The sequence below is a fragment of the Labeo rohita genome, chromosome 9 (assembly GCF_022985175.1).
Source record: "Labeo rohita strain BAU-BD-2019 chromosome 9, IGBB_LRoh.1.0, whole genome shotgun sequence".
Lineage (NCBI taxonomy): Eukaryota > Metazoa > Chordata > Actinopteri > Cypriniformes > Cyprinidae > Labeo > Labeo rohita.
The window spans coordinates 23207317-23224958 of NC_066877.1; the positions used below are offsets into that span (position 1 = coordinate 23207317).

A 17642-nucleotide genomic window follows, 5' to 3' on the forward strand; every position below is an offset into this window, starting at 1 on the left:
CACATTATAATATTTTATTTTATTTTATGCATGGAAACTTCCACGCCCAGCCGGCATACCACAATTATCTTCCTGTAATTGTTATACTCTACTACATCACCGCGAAAACAGGTTCTTTTTTCAAAGCGTCTGACCAGGCCCCGCCTTTTAACAGCGTGCGAACGCCCTCCAGCCAATCACATAAAGAGGAGTGACCGTATTAACCAATCCTTAACCACAGAGGCTCATCCACGTCATGACGCAATTAGCTTTGCGACGCGTCCCCACTGACACGACAACATAGCAGCGAACTGCATTAGCAAGGTCGAAAGTAGGACAATAACGTAGACTTTGTACTTTATGCTCGTCCAGAGGTCTTGTTTTCCTGACTGCGGGCTCTTGCCTTTTGGAAACATCCCGGATCAATAGCAGCAGAGTGCTTTGCACGTCCTAAGCGGTATTTTCGTGCGTGCAGTGGTAGCGGCTTGTTTAGCAGTCATCATGGCTATGGTGGGGCTGAGAGCTTCTTACCACAGAATCCTGGACAGGATCGAGCATATTCTGCCGGCTAAATTAAGACCTGTTTATAACCACCCTGCAGGTAACTCAAATGCTGTTAGCGTGACAGCTTATTTGTCACTGATACTGATCTTATTAACCTCTTGAGGTTGCAGCATAACCTGAACGGTGGCATATGATGGTGCAGCCGTATGCAGCCTGAGCAGTTTTTGTTTCATTGTTTAAGGTCAAAAACAATGACTCCAGTGCTTTAAAACAAATGCAATAGTGAGCTTGGTACAGATCACAATTAGCCTCCTTGAAATGCATGGCCTAGAATAGAATTAAAGTTTTAAATACAGAAAATGTTTTAAGAAGGTGTTTGAAATGTAACTACACTACCGGTCAAAAGTTTTTGTACACTCAGATTTTTAATGTTTTTTTGTTTTGTTTTGTTTTGTCTCTTCGGCTCACCAAGCCTGTATTTATTTGATCGAAAATACAGCAAAAGCAGTAAAGTTTTGAAATGTTTTTACTATTTAAAATATGTTTTCTATTTCAATATATTTTAAAATGTAAGTTATTCCTGTGATTTCAAAGCTGAATTTTTAGCATCATTAATCCAGTCACATGATCCTTCAGAAATCATTCTAATATTCTGATTTGCTGCTTTTAAAAAATGCTATTTTAAACAATTATTATAATTGTTGTTATTATTATGATACAGCCAAATAGAATTTTTTTTTTTTTTTTTCCAGATTTATTTGATGACTAGAAAGTTCAGAAGAACAGCATTTATCTGTAATGGAAATCTTTTGTAACATTATAAATGTCTTTATCATCAATTTCTTGATTAATTTAAAGCATTCTTGCTGAAAAAAAGTATTAATTTCTATAATTTCTTTCCCACAAAAAAAAAATAAAAAATAAAAAAAAGACTTCAAGCTTTTGAATGGTATAGTGTATAATGTTACAAAAGCTTTTATTTTCAGATAAATGCTGATGTTTGGGTCTTTCTATTCATGAAAGAATCCTGAAAAAATGTACTTAGCTGTTTTAAATATTAATAATAATAAAAAAATCAAAATAAAAAAAATGTTTCTTGAACCACAAATCAGCATGTTCTAATGATTTCTGAAGGATCATGTGACGCTGAAGAGTAATGATGCTGAACATTTAGCTTTGATCACAGGAATAAGTTACATTTTAAAATATATTTAAATATAAAACAGTTATTTTAAATAGTGCTTTAATAGTGCTTTTGCTGTATTTTGGATCAACTGAAAGCAGGCTTGATGAGCAGAAGAGACTCCTTTAAAAAAACATTAAAAATCTTTTGACTGTTAGTGTATATGATAATGAATTATAGCCACTGTATAATATGTAGAATTTTATGCATGTATGTTTGTATTTATTTATGTATGAATGATTCCTGCATGGAAACCATGGTGTGTCGTTGACACTTTCTGGCACTTTCAGTTATTCTGAGTGCAAAATGGGGCTTTGAATAATAAAAAAAAAAAAAAAAAAAAACATAATATGAGTGAGAAGTAACACTGTCTTTTCATTTTAAACAGTTGGTCAGTGAAAGGATGTGTTTTCAACTTTTGGGACATGACTTAATGCTGTTAAAAATGTCTGTGATTGTAATTTTCCAGCTAATATGACTAATTATTAGTATTGTGATATTTCTGACTTAAAACAATAATCTATTGTACATGTAAGAATTTAATTTAGCATGTAATGAAAGAGAAAGTAAAAAAAAAAAAAAGTTATGGGTCACCAATATGTGCTGTATTCGTGGAAAGTGCCCTTGACAAACAGAAATCATTCTTGGTAATATTTTGTGTTACTGAATAACTGAATATATTTTCTGTTCTAATAACCTCACATTAGTGTGTTCGTAGTTCTAGTCATTGGTTGTAGAAAACTTCGAGATCAAATTACATGCATGTTGATAAGCAGAGTTTGACTGATAAGAAACTAACAAAAGATTGAACAAAAGCTGTTTCTGACATATAGATTCTGACCTCAGTTTCATTTTTGGCAGAAGAAGAGCTTCATTTACTTAGCGTCAGGGATGACTGATATTTTATTAAATGATATTAAAATGGATTTTTTTTTAAGATATTCTAAAACAAATCTGTTGCATTATGTACAATCAGTGCATTTAGTCTTATATTCTGTCTTATGTAGTGCATTTAGTCTTGCTATTATTTTACTCTTATATTAAGTCTTATATAGTGCATTTAGTCTTATATACTGAAAATTTAAACAGTGATAATTCACAGATAATAATCCATAATTGGTTAAACATTTGTATCATCAGCCATTGTTAATTGAAAAATTTAATCGAAAATCAGTTTAAGTCTGAGCTTTGCCATGGTGTGGTGCACGTATTCATAACACAGAGGCATCAGCTGACAGGCAAGCAGGTTTAATTTTTTCTTTTAGTGCTGTAAAAAATTATTTACATCACCCTTTATGTTTTGGAAAGATATTCCACATATTTGGTACCAAAACACAACCACAAACATACTTGCAAGAACAAGTATTTAGTGTAAAGATCAAGTTTTTTTTTAATCACCTGATAATTCTCTTCTGTGTCAGTACTTGTAAGTGTAATCACCTGATACCTGTCACAACTGCACGCATTCTCTGTGAATATTTGACATGTGAAACCTGAGTTTAACTGTATTGATTTGCTTTTTGTTTAGGTCCAAAGACTGTTTTCTTCTGGGCACCAATGTTTAAATGGGTAAGATTCATAACACACAGTATCTGGATGTTCTTTGGATTGATTGATACTATGATTTATTTATATGTAGAGATAACTATTTAATTTTTAATTTTCACACAGGGCCTGGTCATAGCTGGCTTAGCAGATTTGACGCGTCCAGCAGAGAAACTCAGTACCTCCCAGTCTGCTGTGCTGACAGCCACAGGTATCTATCACACAGTAAGCATTTCTTTAAAAACCTGAACAGTTCAAAGATCCCAATCTCTGTGTTTTTCAGGTCTTATTTGGTCCAGGTATTCATTGGTTATCATACCCAAAAATTGGAATCTCTTTGCTGTAAACTTCTTTGTTGGAGGTGCAGGAGGATCACAGCTCTACAGAATATGGAAGTGAGTACTATCACACAATACATGCTGTGAAATCACTTAAATGAGGAAACAGGCAAAAGGTGAATGTTCTTGAGTTTTAGACTTTTGTCCAGTTTCCAAACAAACCTTGAGCTGATGCAATCAATCTGGCAGTGAAGTGCATGATGTCTTGCGTAAAATCCACCTGATATCACGTCATTCACAACAGATGCATGTGATCCAATTCTAGTTCAGTCAGTAGCTGTGACAAAAAAAATAAAGTCAGCATTATTTTTTATAGGATTTTTTGTTTATTATAAATGATATCTGTGCACTTTTTTTTTTTTTTAATTTACGTGCCCTTGTAATCTTCAATCAAAATAACCTCTCCTCCCATTTTCACCAACATGTCTAATGACGTGTTCACTGATGCGAGGCCAAAACAATAACCTGCCACTCATATGAGATTGCAGCAATAGCAAATGAAAATGACCCAATCAATTCCTGCTGGACCAACTTAATTGCCGCCCTACGTTTTTTTTTTTTTTTCCCATTTGAGAAGCTGTTTCGCATATTTCACAATAGGGAAGAAAAGACAAATGTAACTTCTGCTTTATGCCAAGAAGGACACAGGGACATCAGCTGTATGAGCCATTCTACAGAAGTTTAATGCAGTCAGAGTTGGAAACATCTTGACAAAAAATGTCTTTTTCCACAAATTATTTGTATGTATGCAAATTGTATAATATCCATGGTACACATTTCTAGTAATTGTACAGATAATTCTCATATTGTATTTTCAGAAGGTTTTGGAATATTTTTCCTCTCCCCAAATTTGTCACTACCGAAACACAGTAGTATATAATTTACTAAGAAGGCTATTGGCCTACTAAGATTTTGTTTACATCTACCATGTAAATATATTTTTTTGCTGTTTTATTAAAAACTTTTAGAGGTAAATCTATAAGTTACAATTTTAACAATATTTCAAGTGTGATTTCTGAGATTTGTTCTATTTTGTTCAATCTTTCTTTGTAAAAGGCATAAAATGAATCATACTGATTTCAAAGTTAAGGATTCATTAGTTTGAATATGCATCGAATAAAACACTATCATAATATCTTAGATGATAATTGAATATGCTTTATTTTTGACAAAACCATTTTGGTCATGACTGCACATATTTCAGTAGTGACAGCAAGCACATTACATTACAAAATTTTAACTTGCATACTAAAATACTACTAAAATGTACTAAAATACTACAAATTTGCATAGCTGTTCTAAAATTTTGTTTATTTCCCCCAAATAAAGGATTATGTGTTCCCTTTTGTCACTACCGAAACAATGATGACATGTTTTGGTTGTGACTGTTACGGTGGTGACAATTTTATGGGATAACACCTAAAAAAAACTTCACCTATTATTTTGGTCGTGATTGTGTCAGTAGTAACAATTTTAGATACTTTTGAAGTTCAAAGATGCTAATTAGCACATGGTTAGCATGGTTAACCATGCTAATTAGCACATGGTATGGGATCTGTCTACTCACACCTTGCACATGACGTGGCACATGAATATTTCCTGATCATAAATGTAGTAGTTAAAATCCGTCTCAGTCAATGGACTAAAACATGCAGTGTTTCGGTAGTGACGTGAAAATGCAGGACATGATTTTGTTTTCAAAATCAAGTTGAAATTTAGGGATTAGGGTTCAGGACAGCCACCTCCCAAGTGACAAATTATGATTTTATATATATAAAGCATACTGATATTTTAAATATTATTGTTGGTTTCAATAGATAATAGAAGGATCTTGGTAAACATCTAAGATTTGAATTCTGAAATGCTTTTTAAATGTGTTTTTGGTTGTGGGACAGCAGTTTGCATCAGTTCTGTAGAATGGCCCATATAGATATGTAATTAAAGAGATTATAAAAGGAATCAGCTGCTTAGTCTAATTTAATGTCAGGTAGTTTCTAAATTGGTATATTTATGTATTATGTATATGTTATATTATTGACATTTTTTACACCCAAACCACTCATCATTTAATTTTTCATGACCATTTTCCACTTTCTTTCTAAATAAAACCATATGCTTTATTGCTGTTGTGCCATTAAAGAACAAACTTTTTTCACAATTTATCTTGCTATGCTTTAACAACATTCAATGGTAGCAATAAAGCAGACTGGGTCCTCCGGCATATTGGGTAATTTAGGTGTGTGACTAAGTTGGAGGATGTTCAATATACAAGCTCTTTATTCCCCACAGGTATAACCGAGAACAGAAGGCAAAGGATAAAGAAGCTCAGGCTTGATACCAGTCCTGTGTAAAGTGCATCCAGAGGACCGAAAGGGACTCTCCTCGACCGGTACCCCGGAAACTTCCCCTCCATCATCAGTCATCCAAAAGAGCCTCCACACACTTTCTTTCTGATCAGAGATCATCTGATTCTTTTAGATTTCAGGTCATTGTTCTGTGCCACTAGTACCTAGAGCAACAATTATTACAGTTGTTAATAACGCACAAAATGTTACATATTCATATTAATATAATAATATGATAATATGATTGTACATTCTTTAAAAACCTGCATCTCGATAAAGATGCTTTCCATCCAATATACTTGAGTTGCCAATTTCTTCACTCAGCATCTGTCATACTGTTAACAGAATGTCTCCAAATAAAAAAAAGTCTCTTTCATTATATGTATTTCTTAGGAAATATTTATTAAACATCTGTAATAGACTTTTATTTTTGTTTTAATTTTTTGTTTTTAGTTTTACATATCCATAACATGAAATTGTTTTAGTCAAAACCCATACATTAAAAAATACGCACTGAACTGTACTGTAAAATTGGAAATTTTTGATTAACCTCAAAATAAAGTAACATTAAAATCAAATATACTAAACGCCTCTTGACCTCATAATCAAGTGTGCTGTTGAATGTTCATATGTGCATTCATCTGTCTAATTCAGGGGTGGCGAACTCCGGTCCTGGAGAGCTGCAGCCCTGCAGAGTTCAGCAACATCCTAGTGCTTTCTAGTAACCCTTCAGACCTTGATTCGCTTGTTCAGGTGCGTTTGATTAGGGTTGAAGCAAAACTATGCAGGGCTGCGGCTCTCCAGGACCGACGTTCGCCACCCCTGGTCTAGTTTTTCACCTTTATCCAGCATTATAAATAAATTACATTCTTTAAAATTACTTTTTAGAAAAAATTAAAGAGCATCATCCTACTATATTACTCATACAATTTTTACTATGTTTATTTTGCTCATAGTATGCTTTTTTTTTTTGTACACTGGACCAGAATGTGCAGTGTACAACCAGAGCATCCCACAATGCAGTGCGTACAAACTGACCTATTTCCAGTGAGACATATGAGCTGGAGATGTTATCAGCTGTGAATTTTAACACCTCATTATTTTTGACTCAACCAAAATTATTATAATAAACCATTTTCTATATGACAACTTAAATCGCTCAAGTTATGTAGTGAGGTCACATTTGACAAAATGCAACATAGTAGTGTTTGAAATGTTCTACATAATGTTTCAAATATGTGCAAACTAAAATAGTATATACTAAGCAGTAGAATACTACTTTCCTGCTTATCGTATGTGGTTTCGTGACAGTACACTGCTGGCGCCGTGTGGTGCTACAAGAAACTGCATTTAGTACAAAGAAATGTGAATGAGAATGCAGATTGTGTTATTGTGTTCGTGATGAACGAATGACTCGAACCCGAAGACTCGAGAGATGAACTAATCAATTCTTTTTTCCGGCTCACACGGCATTGGTTAAGCTTATAGGGCTGTCACGTGATGAACGAACGACTCAAACCCGAAAACTTGTCAGTAAGAGGTGAGGTGAGCTAATCATAGACTAAAGACCCAGGTAAACAATTAATCTTTTCTGTTTCTTATATCATTATAGTTTTGTCTTGTTTGTAGTGTGATCAACGTTTGTGTAAGCAGTAGATGTGTTAGGGAAGTAACACGTAACATTTTTATTATATTTTGCTAAAATAAACGAAATGACTCGAAAAAAGATTCATTTTGCTGAACGAAACTCAAAGGTCCGAGTCGGTAAAATGATCCGAACTTTCCATCACTAAACTGCATGCGGAAGAACATTGTAGCCGGAGCTACTTCTCTTTGTTTATGTCTATGACGAATCACGCAGGTACTGAGCTACTCCGCAGCGGTTCCTACTGGTATCAGTCTGAAATAGTGCGAATATAAAAACTTACCATACCGTACCGTAGTGATTCAGGATAAACCAAAACACGGCTTGTAAAATGGATTCATGATGTAACTTACTCGCTTATTATATACATTTTCTAAATTTTGAACACACACAAAAAACGTTACGCACTGCAGCTTTAATGTAAACACAGCCCACTCTTGTAATTTATGGTTTTCTGACGTGAGATTAAAGCTGCAGTCCATAACTTTCGGTGCTCTAGCAGCTATTAAACAGAACTGCATGCGTCTTGCGAAGAACAATGTAGCCGGAGCTACGTCTCTCTGTTTATGTTTATGTCTATGACGAATCACGCAGGTACTGAGCTACTCCGCAGCGGTTCATGAAATAGTCTGAAATAGTGCGAATATAAAAATTTACCATATTGTAGTGATTCAGAATAAGCCAAGCCACGTCTTGGAAAAATATTGAACACACAAAAATTACGGATTGCCGCTTAAACGTAAACACAGCCCACTTTATGAACAATTATTTTAGGTTCAAGTGTGTGTGTGTGTGTGTGTGTCAAATTGGACTCAAGTAGAGTACTGCTGTTTCTAACGCACGCAGTGCCATCTGCTGTTAAAAACATGCTCAGGATTAATTCAAGATAGTTTCATATATTTTAAAAATCGCAGAATCGATCCACGAATCGATTTATGTCGAACCGTAGAGCTTTGTTATAAAACGGATACTTCCGGTCCTTGATTCTGATTGGTTAAGCTGGCGTTCGCAGCTGTTTGTTTACGTCTGTGTGTTGCTTGGCAACCACTTTGTTGGAACCACAACTGCTTCTGAGGAACTACATTGTTTGGCGGAAGAATGTTTTTATTAATATCATTGCACTTTATTTGCGCTGTATTATTTTGTGAAACCTTACTACATATATGGAAAAAACAATTTATAAAAACAATAAGCCCCGTGAAGCCGTTGTTTACAGTGAATTTAAAACAGCTAAGTCATTCTTTTTTCATAATGCCTGCTAATGTCGCCTATTAAAAGATACATAAGTGTAGTTAGTATGAAGCACAGTTTTATATATTTTGTAATATTTTAAAATATTTTCGAACTCTCATAATTTATTAGTCTCCCCTTTGTTTGTCCTTTTTATTAAGCCTTTATTATGAATTTTTCTTGTTCTGTGAATCTGGAATAGTTTTTATCTCGGTTATTCTTAGATTTATTACAAAATGCATTTACTTATTATTATAATAATTTAATCTTTTATATAATTTCCTTAATGCATCAAAGAACAATTTACTCATATGCAGTGCCAGAGATCATTCAAAAGACAAAAGACATTCAGACAAAAGCACAATGGACGCTGACGAATTCATTTATTTTGGTGAGTCATGAACACTGGACGCATGAAGAATTTTAAGAACTTCCTTTGTCATTGCAAAACAAACAAACAAACAGAAAAACACTAGGAACCCTTGGGCAGAGACCCAGTTTCACAGCTGTAAAACACATAAAAATGGAACAGAACAAATGAACTCTAAAACAGTAAGTGTTAAATAAGGCACATGAACTGACTGTAAACAACTCTTCCAAAAAAAATTTAAATTACCATTTTTGGAGTGTAAACGTCTTTTACATTGCATTAGCATACATAACATAGAACAGACAGAACATATGGTATAACTATTGTATATATTTTTGGATCTTTTAGAGGTAAATGCAGAATGGGAGAAATTCAATTAAAAAGTATCAAGGGCATAACAGACAAAGTTAATACTAATGTTAATACTTATACAGTAACAAAGATAAGTGACTTAGTATAATTTATATCTCTGGATGACACCGGATACCCCTTAGATCCCAAAAAAAACAAAAAGCAAGCTGCATGCTCTTCATACTTTTGTTACATGACCACATGTCAGCTGGACAGATACAGAAAATGACCAGCTAACACAATCTATTTACCAAGGCACAGAAGCATTTGTGCTTGCACTTATAGTTCATATTGCTCTTATATAACTTCTGTATATAATTCTTCAGTAGTTCTCTATTTTTCTGTCACAAACCACTTTATATATAAATAATTTAATATTTCATTTTTATACAGCTGCAGCCTTAATGTATGGCTGTGTTATTTAGAATTGTTTATCCAAAAATTTAAATCCTGTCATCATATAGTCACGCTCATGTCGTTCCAACCCTGTATGATTTTTTTTCTCTATAATTACAAATGTTTCATGAGGGAATAATCTATTCTCGTTAGAAAATGTTTAAACTTAAAGATTCTGTATACCTCAGGATATTGCCATGAAAGTATAAAGTGCTACATTCACTGTTTGCTTTATGGTGTTTTTGCATTTTAATATTGCCAGCAAAATAATTATAAACATTTTCAAGCCCAAACAGATAGCAAACAATGGCTGAACAGATAGCAAATGAGGTGATCCCACACACAGAGGTACGGAAGATAACCACTAAGTGGTTAAGTCTCATCAGTTCCTCAAACTGCCCGTCAATACTGCTTGAGAAGTTTAGCCTCGCCTTCTCTTTCTCTTCACTGGGCAGATGTGCGAAAGAATAAAGTTAACCATGTTTGATATAATGTCAGGTGGAGGGTGTAGCTGATGAGGGTGGTGGTGGGCGAGTGTCATCTCCCAAGCGTCCACCATCTGGACGTTCAGACCTTTAAACATGGCTCGGAGTACTGCGTCAAGCTGTTGGGAGAACCAGTCGCTGTTGAACAAGCTGGACTCCGGATCTAGTACCTGGAGGTTGGCCGTGCGGATCAGTACCAAAGTCGCCGGTTCTCGATTCAGCAGCCGGATCACTGCTCTGCGGATGTGGCGCAGACGCCGTATGTACACCTGCACTGGGAAAGTGCTGAAATGCGACCAGATGCTAATAAGGACCACTGTGTCCGAGCCCCCTCGCAAGCCGTCCAGCTCATTAGAGATATAGTGCATCTCAGCCGAGGACACGGATGTGAAGCGGATCGGTGGTCCGTGGCAGCGGTATCTCAATAGTATGTTGTGGTTGCTGTCCACTGCCATGTACGGGCCAACATTCTTCGGGCTATGAAAGTTGAATTCCTTAAACTCTATAATATTGTGAGATAAAACAGAGAGTGAGATGTTCATTGAACCATTCTGTAAGTTTCAGAACTTAAAACTTTACAGCTTATGTTGAAGCCTGTCTGCCAAAACGACAGGTTGTGGAATGTGCCACTTTATGACATAATAGTGTGGCTAAACCCCGCCTCTGCAGAAGATCATCAACGCCTGCTTCTACATCACTGCCTGTTTAGCCCCGCCTACCGATTTGTGCATGTAGCACAGAAACCAAACAATAAAGATTGCTTCGAATACAACAAAATGCTATGCAGTGCCAAGCTGTGGAAAAACAGCTTTCCTTCTGATCCCAACATTGGGAAAGAGGGGATAAACTTTATTTTTTATTGCTTTATTTTACAGCGGATTCGTTCACAAACAAAAGGTGGGATTTTCAGAAAGATTGAAACTGAAAGACAATGCTTTACCGACTATATTGGATCCGACAGTAGTGTTGAGTAACTGTTTGTTTATTACGTAGTCACTATTGCTTTGTTATTACAGATCGTTTAATATGCACTGAGTATTTATGCGTTTTTAAACTAAATCACATCAGAGTTCATCTATGAGGAATGTAGGCTGTCAAACATACACAACTATTAGCCAATCATTGCAGTGGACTTTTACTTCAAAGTTTACAATCCGCCATGCCTATTCAAACAGAGCGCTCTGATGACGGGGGTTAAAAACAGAACAAAAAATAGCCTATTATTAATAGTAAATTATGATGTTTTTTGATGTAAAAATCTTGATAACCTTATAAGGGTTCTCAGAGAACAGTACAAAATAAAAAAGGCAGTTCATGACCCCATTAAAATACTTATTTGGTATGAAGGTATATGGAAAAACTCACTCTAGGCTACAAACAAATATCTCTACTTCAGTTGTCTCAGGAGGCATTCACTTAACTTTTTATATAACCTATTTAATATGACTATATAATAATAATAATAATTATTGTTATTATTATTAAAAATATTTTATAAAGTTATTATTTTAATTTTATTCTAATATAAAAAATAAATAAACCATCTATTAAATATATCACTATAGTATGAAGACTATTGTACTGTAAAAAAAAAAAAAAAAAAAAAAAAACACATTAAAAAAAAATATATTAAAAATAATTTTATTTTACAGAACAAGAGTAAAATTCATGGATGTCTTCATTTCTTTGCATGCAAACATTTTTAAAAACACAGGGAAATTATAAAGCGTCTCTTTTGCTGACAACAGACTTATAAACAGGGGTGTACAAGTTTTTCAGCCTGGTTTCATAAGAGATCAGGTTTGCACATAATGTGACCCATTAAATATAAGTCTAAATCAATTAATTAATAATAGTGAGAATATCACTCCACTTTATTTAGCTTTTTTAAATAAACAAAAACTGTGGTAATACTATTATGTATTTTTTTTTAAAAATGGAGTATTAAGTAAAAATACAAATATTTTATAGTGAACTTCAAAATAAAATGATAATATTTACTTTTTTAATATGAATTTTCATCATTTTCGAACCTAAAATCAGATTTTATTTTGGCGGATTGCCGGCAAGTAAGTATATGCACTGCTCGGTTTAGTGCTTCCGATTATAGAGCGTCAGTGAAGCGCATCAGTAAATGAATGAAATGTGACATTTTTGCATTGTACTTTGAAAACGGCAGCGCATAGCCTAGAATTATGCTTTCAGTTCGAATAGAAATCTTACATAGTATTACAGTTTGTCGATCTAAAATGGTAATTGTGCATGAACAGCTGTCAACCATATCGGTATGCAAATGCGCACTCTGAAATTATTTACACAGCACATTTCTTATTTTGGTCATGCTTGCAGACCTGTGGACTTATGCGCACTTATGTGCACCCCTGCTTATAAAGGATTCTCATTAAAAATTCAGGAAGATGGTTGCTGTAAGTTGCATTTTTAGATGCACATTATAAGCAACCCAAATTCACAGCACCAAAGATTGAGTTTGTGTGGAGCGTCTTTTAGTACAAACGGAGTTGCTCTGAGACACTGAAATCATTGAATCGTGTAAAAGAACACAATGCTGTGCTTTAAGCACTGAAGCTGAGAGCTCTTTTGTTTTGCTTTTTTTGATGACTCAACAGGCCTGGACTGTCTTTCATTCCCTGTCACTTCTCTCAGTCCCCCACCCCCAATTTTTTCTAAAATGTTGATTTTTTTTTTTTAAGTGTGCATCCCTGATAACCAAACAGAAAAGCTTTCCACACATGAATTTTTTCATGCTTTACTTTTTTGACAATGGGTTGACTGAAAACATTTTGGAGATGTAGTCAAAAGCAACAAAAATGGTCTAAAAATCACCTTTAAAAAGAGTTGAGTCAAAATATTACTGACCTGGAACATGGGCAATGAGATACTCATACCACTGTCGCACAGTGGAGTCTCCATACAGGTACAGCATTTTCCCTCGTAGACATTGTGTTATGGCTGTAGAGCTATTAAACGGACGCATGACGACCCCACTCAATGGTCTCCATGATCCTTGGTAGTAGTAACCAGAAGGAGTGAATTCAAGGTGTATCCCTTTGGTTTGTACTGGAAGGAAATAGGAAAAAAAAAAAGAAAAAAAAATTAAAAAATGAGGAAATGTTGCTGATGAAAAATGCTGATGAGAACTTCAGACCTTTTATTACTGTTCTTATACACTACCAGTCAAAGGTTTTTGAACAGTAAGATTTTTAATGTTTTTTAAAGAAGTCTCTTCTGCTCACCAAGCCTGCATTTATTTGATCCAAAGTACAGCAAAAAAAGTCAAATTTTGAAATTGTTTTACTAATTAAAATAACCGTTTTCTATTTGAATATATTTTAAAATGTCATTTATTCCTGTGATCAAAGCTAAATTTTCAGCATCATTACTCCAGTCACATGATCCTTCAGAAATCATTCTTGCTGTTCAAGAATGTTTTATTATTATTATTATTATTATTATTATTATTAATATTTTAAACAGCTGGATACATTTGTTCAAAATTCTGGGGGGGAGATAACTGTTGTTTTTCTGAATTTTCTATTTATCGGAAAAAATTCTACTCAGCTGTTTTCAACATAATATATATATATATATATTTTTTTTTTTTTTTTTTTTTTAAGGTTTTTTTTTTTTTTTTTTTTTTTTTTTTTTTAAGTTTTTTGAGCAGAAAATCAGAAGATTAGTATGATATTAGAATGATTTCCGACAGAAAAAAAAAAAACCCTTCTTTTGACATAAGTATTATTTCTTCCGCATACTGTATATTCTGTGCACTTGCTGTTTGATGTTTCTCTCTCTCCATTTCAGACCACTGTATCATGACAAGCCTTGCAAGCAGTCCTCAAACATAATAGCCATTGTCTTTATTAACTGCATCATTCTCATAAATCATTTTCAATTAATAGCCAAATTATTGTGTAACGTGGACAGCCACTCTGTTGCTGTATTAATGTCATGCTGATGGTACGTTGGGAGGTTAATCACAGACTCAGCTAAGGGCTGGGCGATATGGCAAAAATTTTAAAATCTTGATTTTTCCAGAACATTTGACTGATTCTCGATTGTTTATTATTTTTATCTAGTTAACTTGAAAATGTAACTACAACATGATTCACGTAACTTTTTCTTTATTAAACCTCTAGTTAAAGAAAATTCTATTCCAAGTGCACCACATGTCAACTTGATGTAAATGTTAAATCCATTGTTAAATATCAATAAGATGCATGAACTACAAGTTGTACAAACAGAAATAATACTATGAAAATGCTTTTAAAAAAATCTCAAGTTAAGGTCATTCAAATTCAAAATGACTGAAGATATAACACCAGTAGACTATTATTAACTTTTTAAAAACTCTTACCGACCCCGAACATTTGAACGACAGTGTAAATGTAATATTATATAGGCCACAATACCTTTAGCAGGTTGAACAGTCACATTGTCCACTCCTGCAGAATGTATTGGAATTTTGATATTTACTCCACTAGAACAAAACAAAATCAAAGTGTCATTCATGAAGAAAGTATTCATGAAAAAAGGTGTATGTTTATCATTAAACTGAAGTATTTATAATATATCTGCATTCTGTGCACAGTAGATATTTGCATTGGCCAACAGAAATCAACAGTATCACTCAATCACTACTCTAAATGCAGAAATAGATTTAAAGTGATAGTTCACCCAAAAATGAAAAGTCATAAATTTATGGTTGAACCACTGATGTTACATGGACTAATTTAACAACGTCCTTACTACCTTTCTGGGCCTTGATCGTGGTAGTACCATTGCTGTCTATGCAGAAAGCTCTCGGATTTCATCAAAAATATCTCAATTTGTGTTCAGAAGATGAACGAAGGCCTTACGGGTTTCGAACGACATGAGGGTGAGTAATTAATGACAGAATTTTCATTTTTGGGTCAACTAGCCTTTTAACTTCTCACTCACCTTTGGAAGAACTGTGACTCATAAACAGTGAGAAGGTGTTTCTTATACCCTCCTTTTGAGTGGTTAATCCGTGTATCACAGTCCAGCATCTTGGGCTTATAACAGAACCAGGGTTCTCCAGTCTGGGGGTCTGTGTAGTTGCAAAGCGGCTGCTGTTTGTGCGGCAAACACAAATTACATAAAGTGGTCTCAGAGAGGTACCCTGAGCGGAAGAGGCTCTTGAAGAACACTCGGTCCGACTGCTCCTCTCTCAATCGCCTGAGGACCATCACAGCTTCGCTGGAGTGAATCATAGTCACTTCCACCTGGGCAACACCTGCCCAAAGGAGCGGGAAAAATGCAGTGTAGTTTCCATTATTGTGGTCATGAACTCTTCCAGCCACACCTGCCACCAGTTCTGGCGTGTGAAGTCGTGCAACAAGGAAGTCTCCTCCGTGTTTTTTGGGCTGACCCAAAAAGTTCTGCATCTGTATCTTCACTACAAGCTGCCCACCCACCTGCAGATCTCCAGGGTCTTGAATCTTATAATAGCTCTGTGCAGGATCGGTACTTTGACGCAACGGCAGTCCTAAGATCGACGGCTCTGGCCAGGCAATGGATTTGAGAAGATAGCTCTCCTCCCTGGTTTCCTCTGCAGTGGGCTCCTGGCCGAGGTGGGCGCAGAAGGAGTAGTTAAACTCCACCGGTAGAAAATATTCAGAGGTCTTTAAGACTGATTGGACGCTGTTCTGAAGCTGATAGAAGGTAGATACTGTCTGACAGTTCCAGCCCTGCAGAAGACAAAACACTGAAGCTTTAATATGAACAAACAAAATTGTAACATGGCAATAAGTGAATGATCTAATTATAATTTACTGCTGTGTGCTAAATAAAATAATTTTAAAAAATCATCCTACATTTACGTCTACAAAAAATTATCTGTTGCTGTGTGACCATAAGCCACTTAAATGTAGTATTGTCTTCTTCTAGGTAGTTAGCTAGTATATGAAAAGTAAGTCTCGCACAAATAATGAAAATATGTGACCCAACTGAAACCATGAAAGCTTGCATAAACTTGTTACCATTGCAAGATGATGCAAATGCTAAATGAAAATTAGACATTTTTCAGCACAAATAACCAGCAGGCCAATAGATGATTTTGCTTTATAAATTGAGAAACACAGAAATTCAGATCATAGTTTTCCTGTTTATTACTGTGAAGCTGTGACACAATCCTATGATTTTTACTTACTTCCAGTGAGGTGATATTCCACAGCAAGAATAAGAGTCCTGACAGACCCAGCAGAGTGAAGAATGGGAGATATTTGGGAAGGTATTTCTCCATGGTTTCCTCTTTCTGTCATCCTCCTGTCCAGCACTACAGCGGATCATCGCTGGCCATTATTGCATGCTAATCAAACAGACCAAAATAATATGTAAACAGCAGTATCCAAATACATTATAATGGCTTTACGTCAAATCAGGCTGCCATTAAACATTAAACAACTTACACATTTGCATGTTCTCAGGCGTCTTTTTTTTAGCAATGTTCTATTTTGATTGTTATTTTAATTTTACAAATGTATGAATTAATTATACATTTTCATTAAACTCATAAACCCCCTGCAGTTCCTTCACGAATGCCAGTTTGGGAAATCTTGATGTAATGTAATGCTTAATGTATTGTTAATAACAGTGCCCAGCATAAATGAGTACACTCTGGTAGATTTCTTATAAAAACATCCATCTGTCTTTTAAATTAATTCATTATTAGCTTTTCATTAAACTCATAAACCCCCTGCAGTTCCTTCACGAATACCAATTTGGAAAATCATGATATATATATGAAGAGTTCAGATGCAAAACCAGCTAAAAGCCGTCTCGGTCTAAAATGAGATAATGATACTGAGTGAATGCTCTCGACACATATTACGCGTCCATCAAATACTTTTACTTCAAACTCGCTAACTTCCAGCCTCAGCCCAATCAGAAGTACCAGTACTTACATAGAAACCTATACAAAGTAACCAGAAAGAAATGCTCATTTTAAAGAAATACGTCAGATGTATTTAGAGGCTTTTGCATCTGAACTCTTCATATATAGATGTCTTATAAAAACATCCATCTCTCTTTTAAATTAATACTTTCTATGGATTCTATACGACTAAATGTTTGTGCAAATCTGGTTTGTTGGTTTTAAATTAGATTAGTCATTAACAAAGCGAAAACTGAAACTATTAATTCTAACAAATTAATTTAATATAATGGTGCAAAAATGAGTACACCCCAGTGAATGTGTCAATAGAAAACATAAAATTGTAATTAGCAGCAAA

General features: G+C 34.7%; 2 protein-coding genes across 3 annotated transcripts in view; one reads left to right on the forward strand and one right to left on the reverse strand.

The window, feature by feature from the left end:
- The first annotated feature begins 245 nt into the window (after positions 1-245).
- mpc2b (mitochondrial pyruvate carrier 2b) lies at positions 246-6273 on the forward strand. Its single transcript, XM_051119873.1, has 5 exons — positions 246-580; positions 3195-3235; positions 3338-3422; positions 3495-3606; positions 5839-6273. Exons 1-5 carry the CDS (start codon positions 481-483, stop codon positions 5882-5884), a joined length of 384 nt encoding a protein of 127 aa, XP_050975830.1. The 5' UTR covers positions 246-480; the 3' UTR covers positions 5885-6273.
- A 2716-nt stretch (positions 6274-8989) lies between these two features.
- Positions 8990-17642, reverse strand: part of nxpe3 (neurexophilin and PC-esterase domain family, member 3) — a 17173-nt gene continuing 8520 nt past the window's right edge. For both annotated transcript variants that reach the window (XM_051119879.1, XM_051119877.1), the window contains 5 exons: positions 16562-16720; positions 15331-16100; positions 14802-14869; positions 13249-13449; positions 8990-10873 (listed from right to left, as the gene is read on the reverse strand). In XM_051119879.1, the coding sequence (XP_050975836.1) occupies positions 10308-10873; positions 13249-13449; positions 14802-14869; positions 15331-16100; positions 16562-16654 (1698 nt within the window). In that variant the 5' untranslated portion in view covers positions 16655-16720 and the 3' untranslated portion in view covers positions 8990-10307. The remainder of the gene's footprint in view (positions 10874-13248; positions 13450-14801; positions 14870-15330; positions 16101-16561; positions 16721-17642) is intronic.

Bases quoted from the DNA above. Each gene is read 5' to 3' on its own strand.
- mpc2b (XM_051119873.1), top strand. From the start codon at position 481: ATGGCTATGGTGGGGCTGAGAGCTTCTTACCACAGAATCCTGGACAGG. The intron at 3,236-3,337 runs GTAAGATTCATA...ATTTTCACACAG, and splicing joins GGGCACCAATGTTTAAATGG to GGCCTGGTCATAGCTGGCTT. The intron at 3,607-5,838 runs GTGAGTACTATC...TATTCCCCACAG, and splicing joins CAGCTCTACAGAATATGGAA to GTATAACCGAGAACAGAAGG.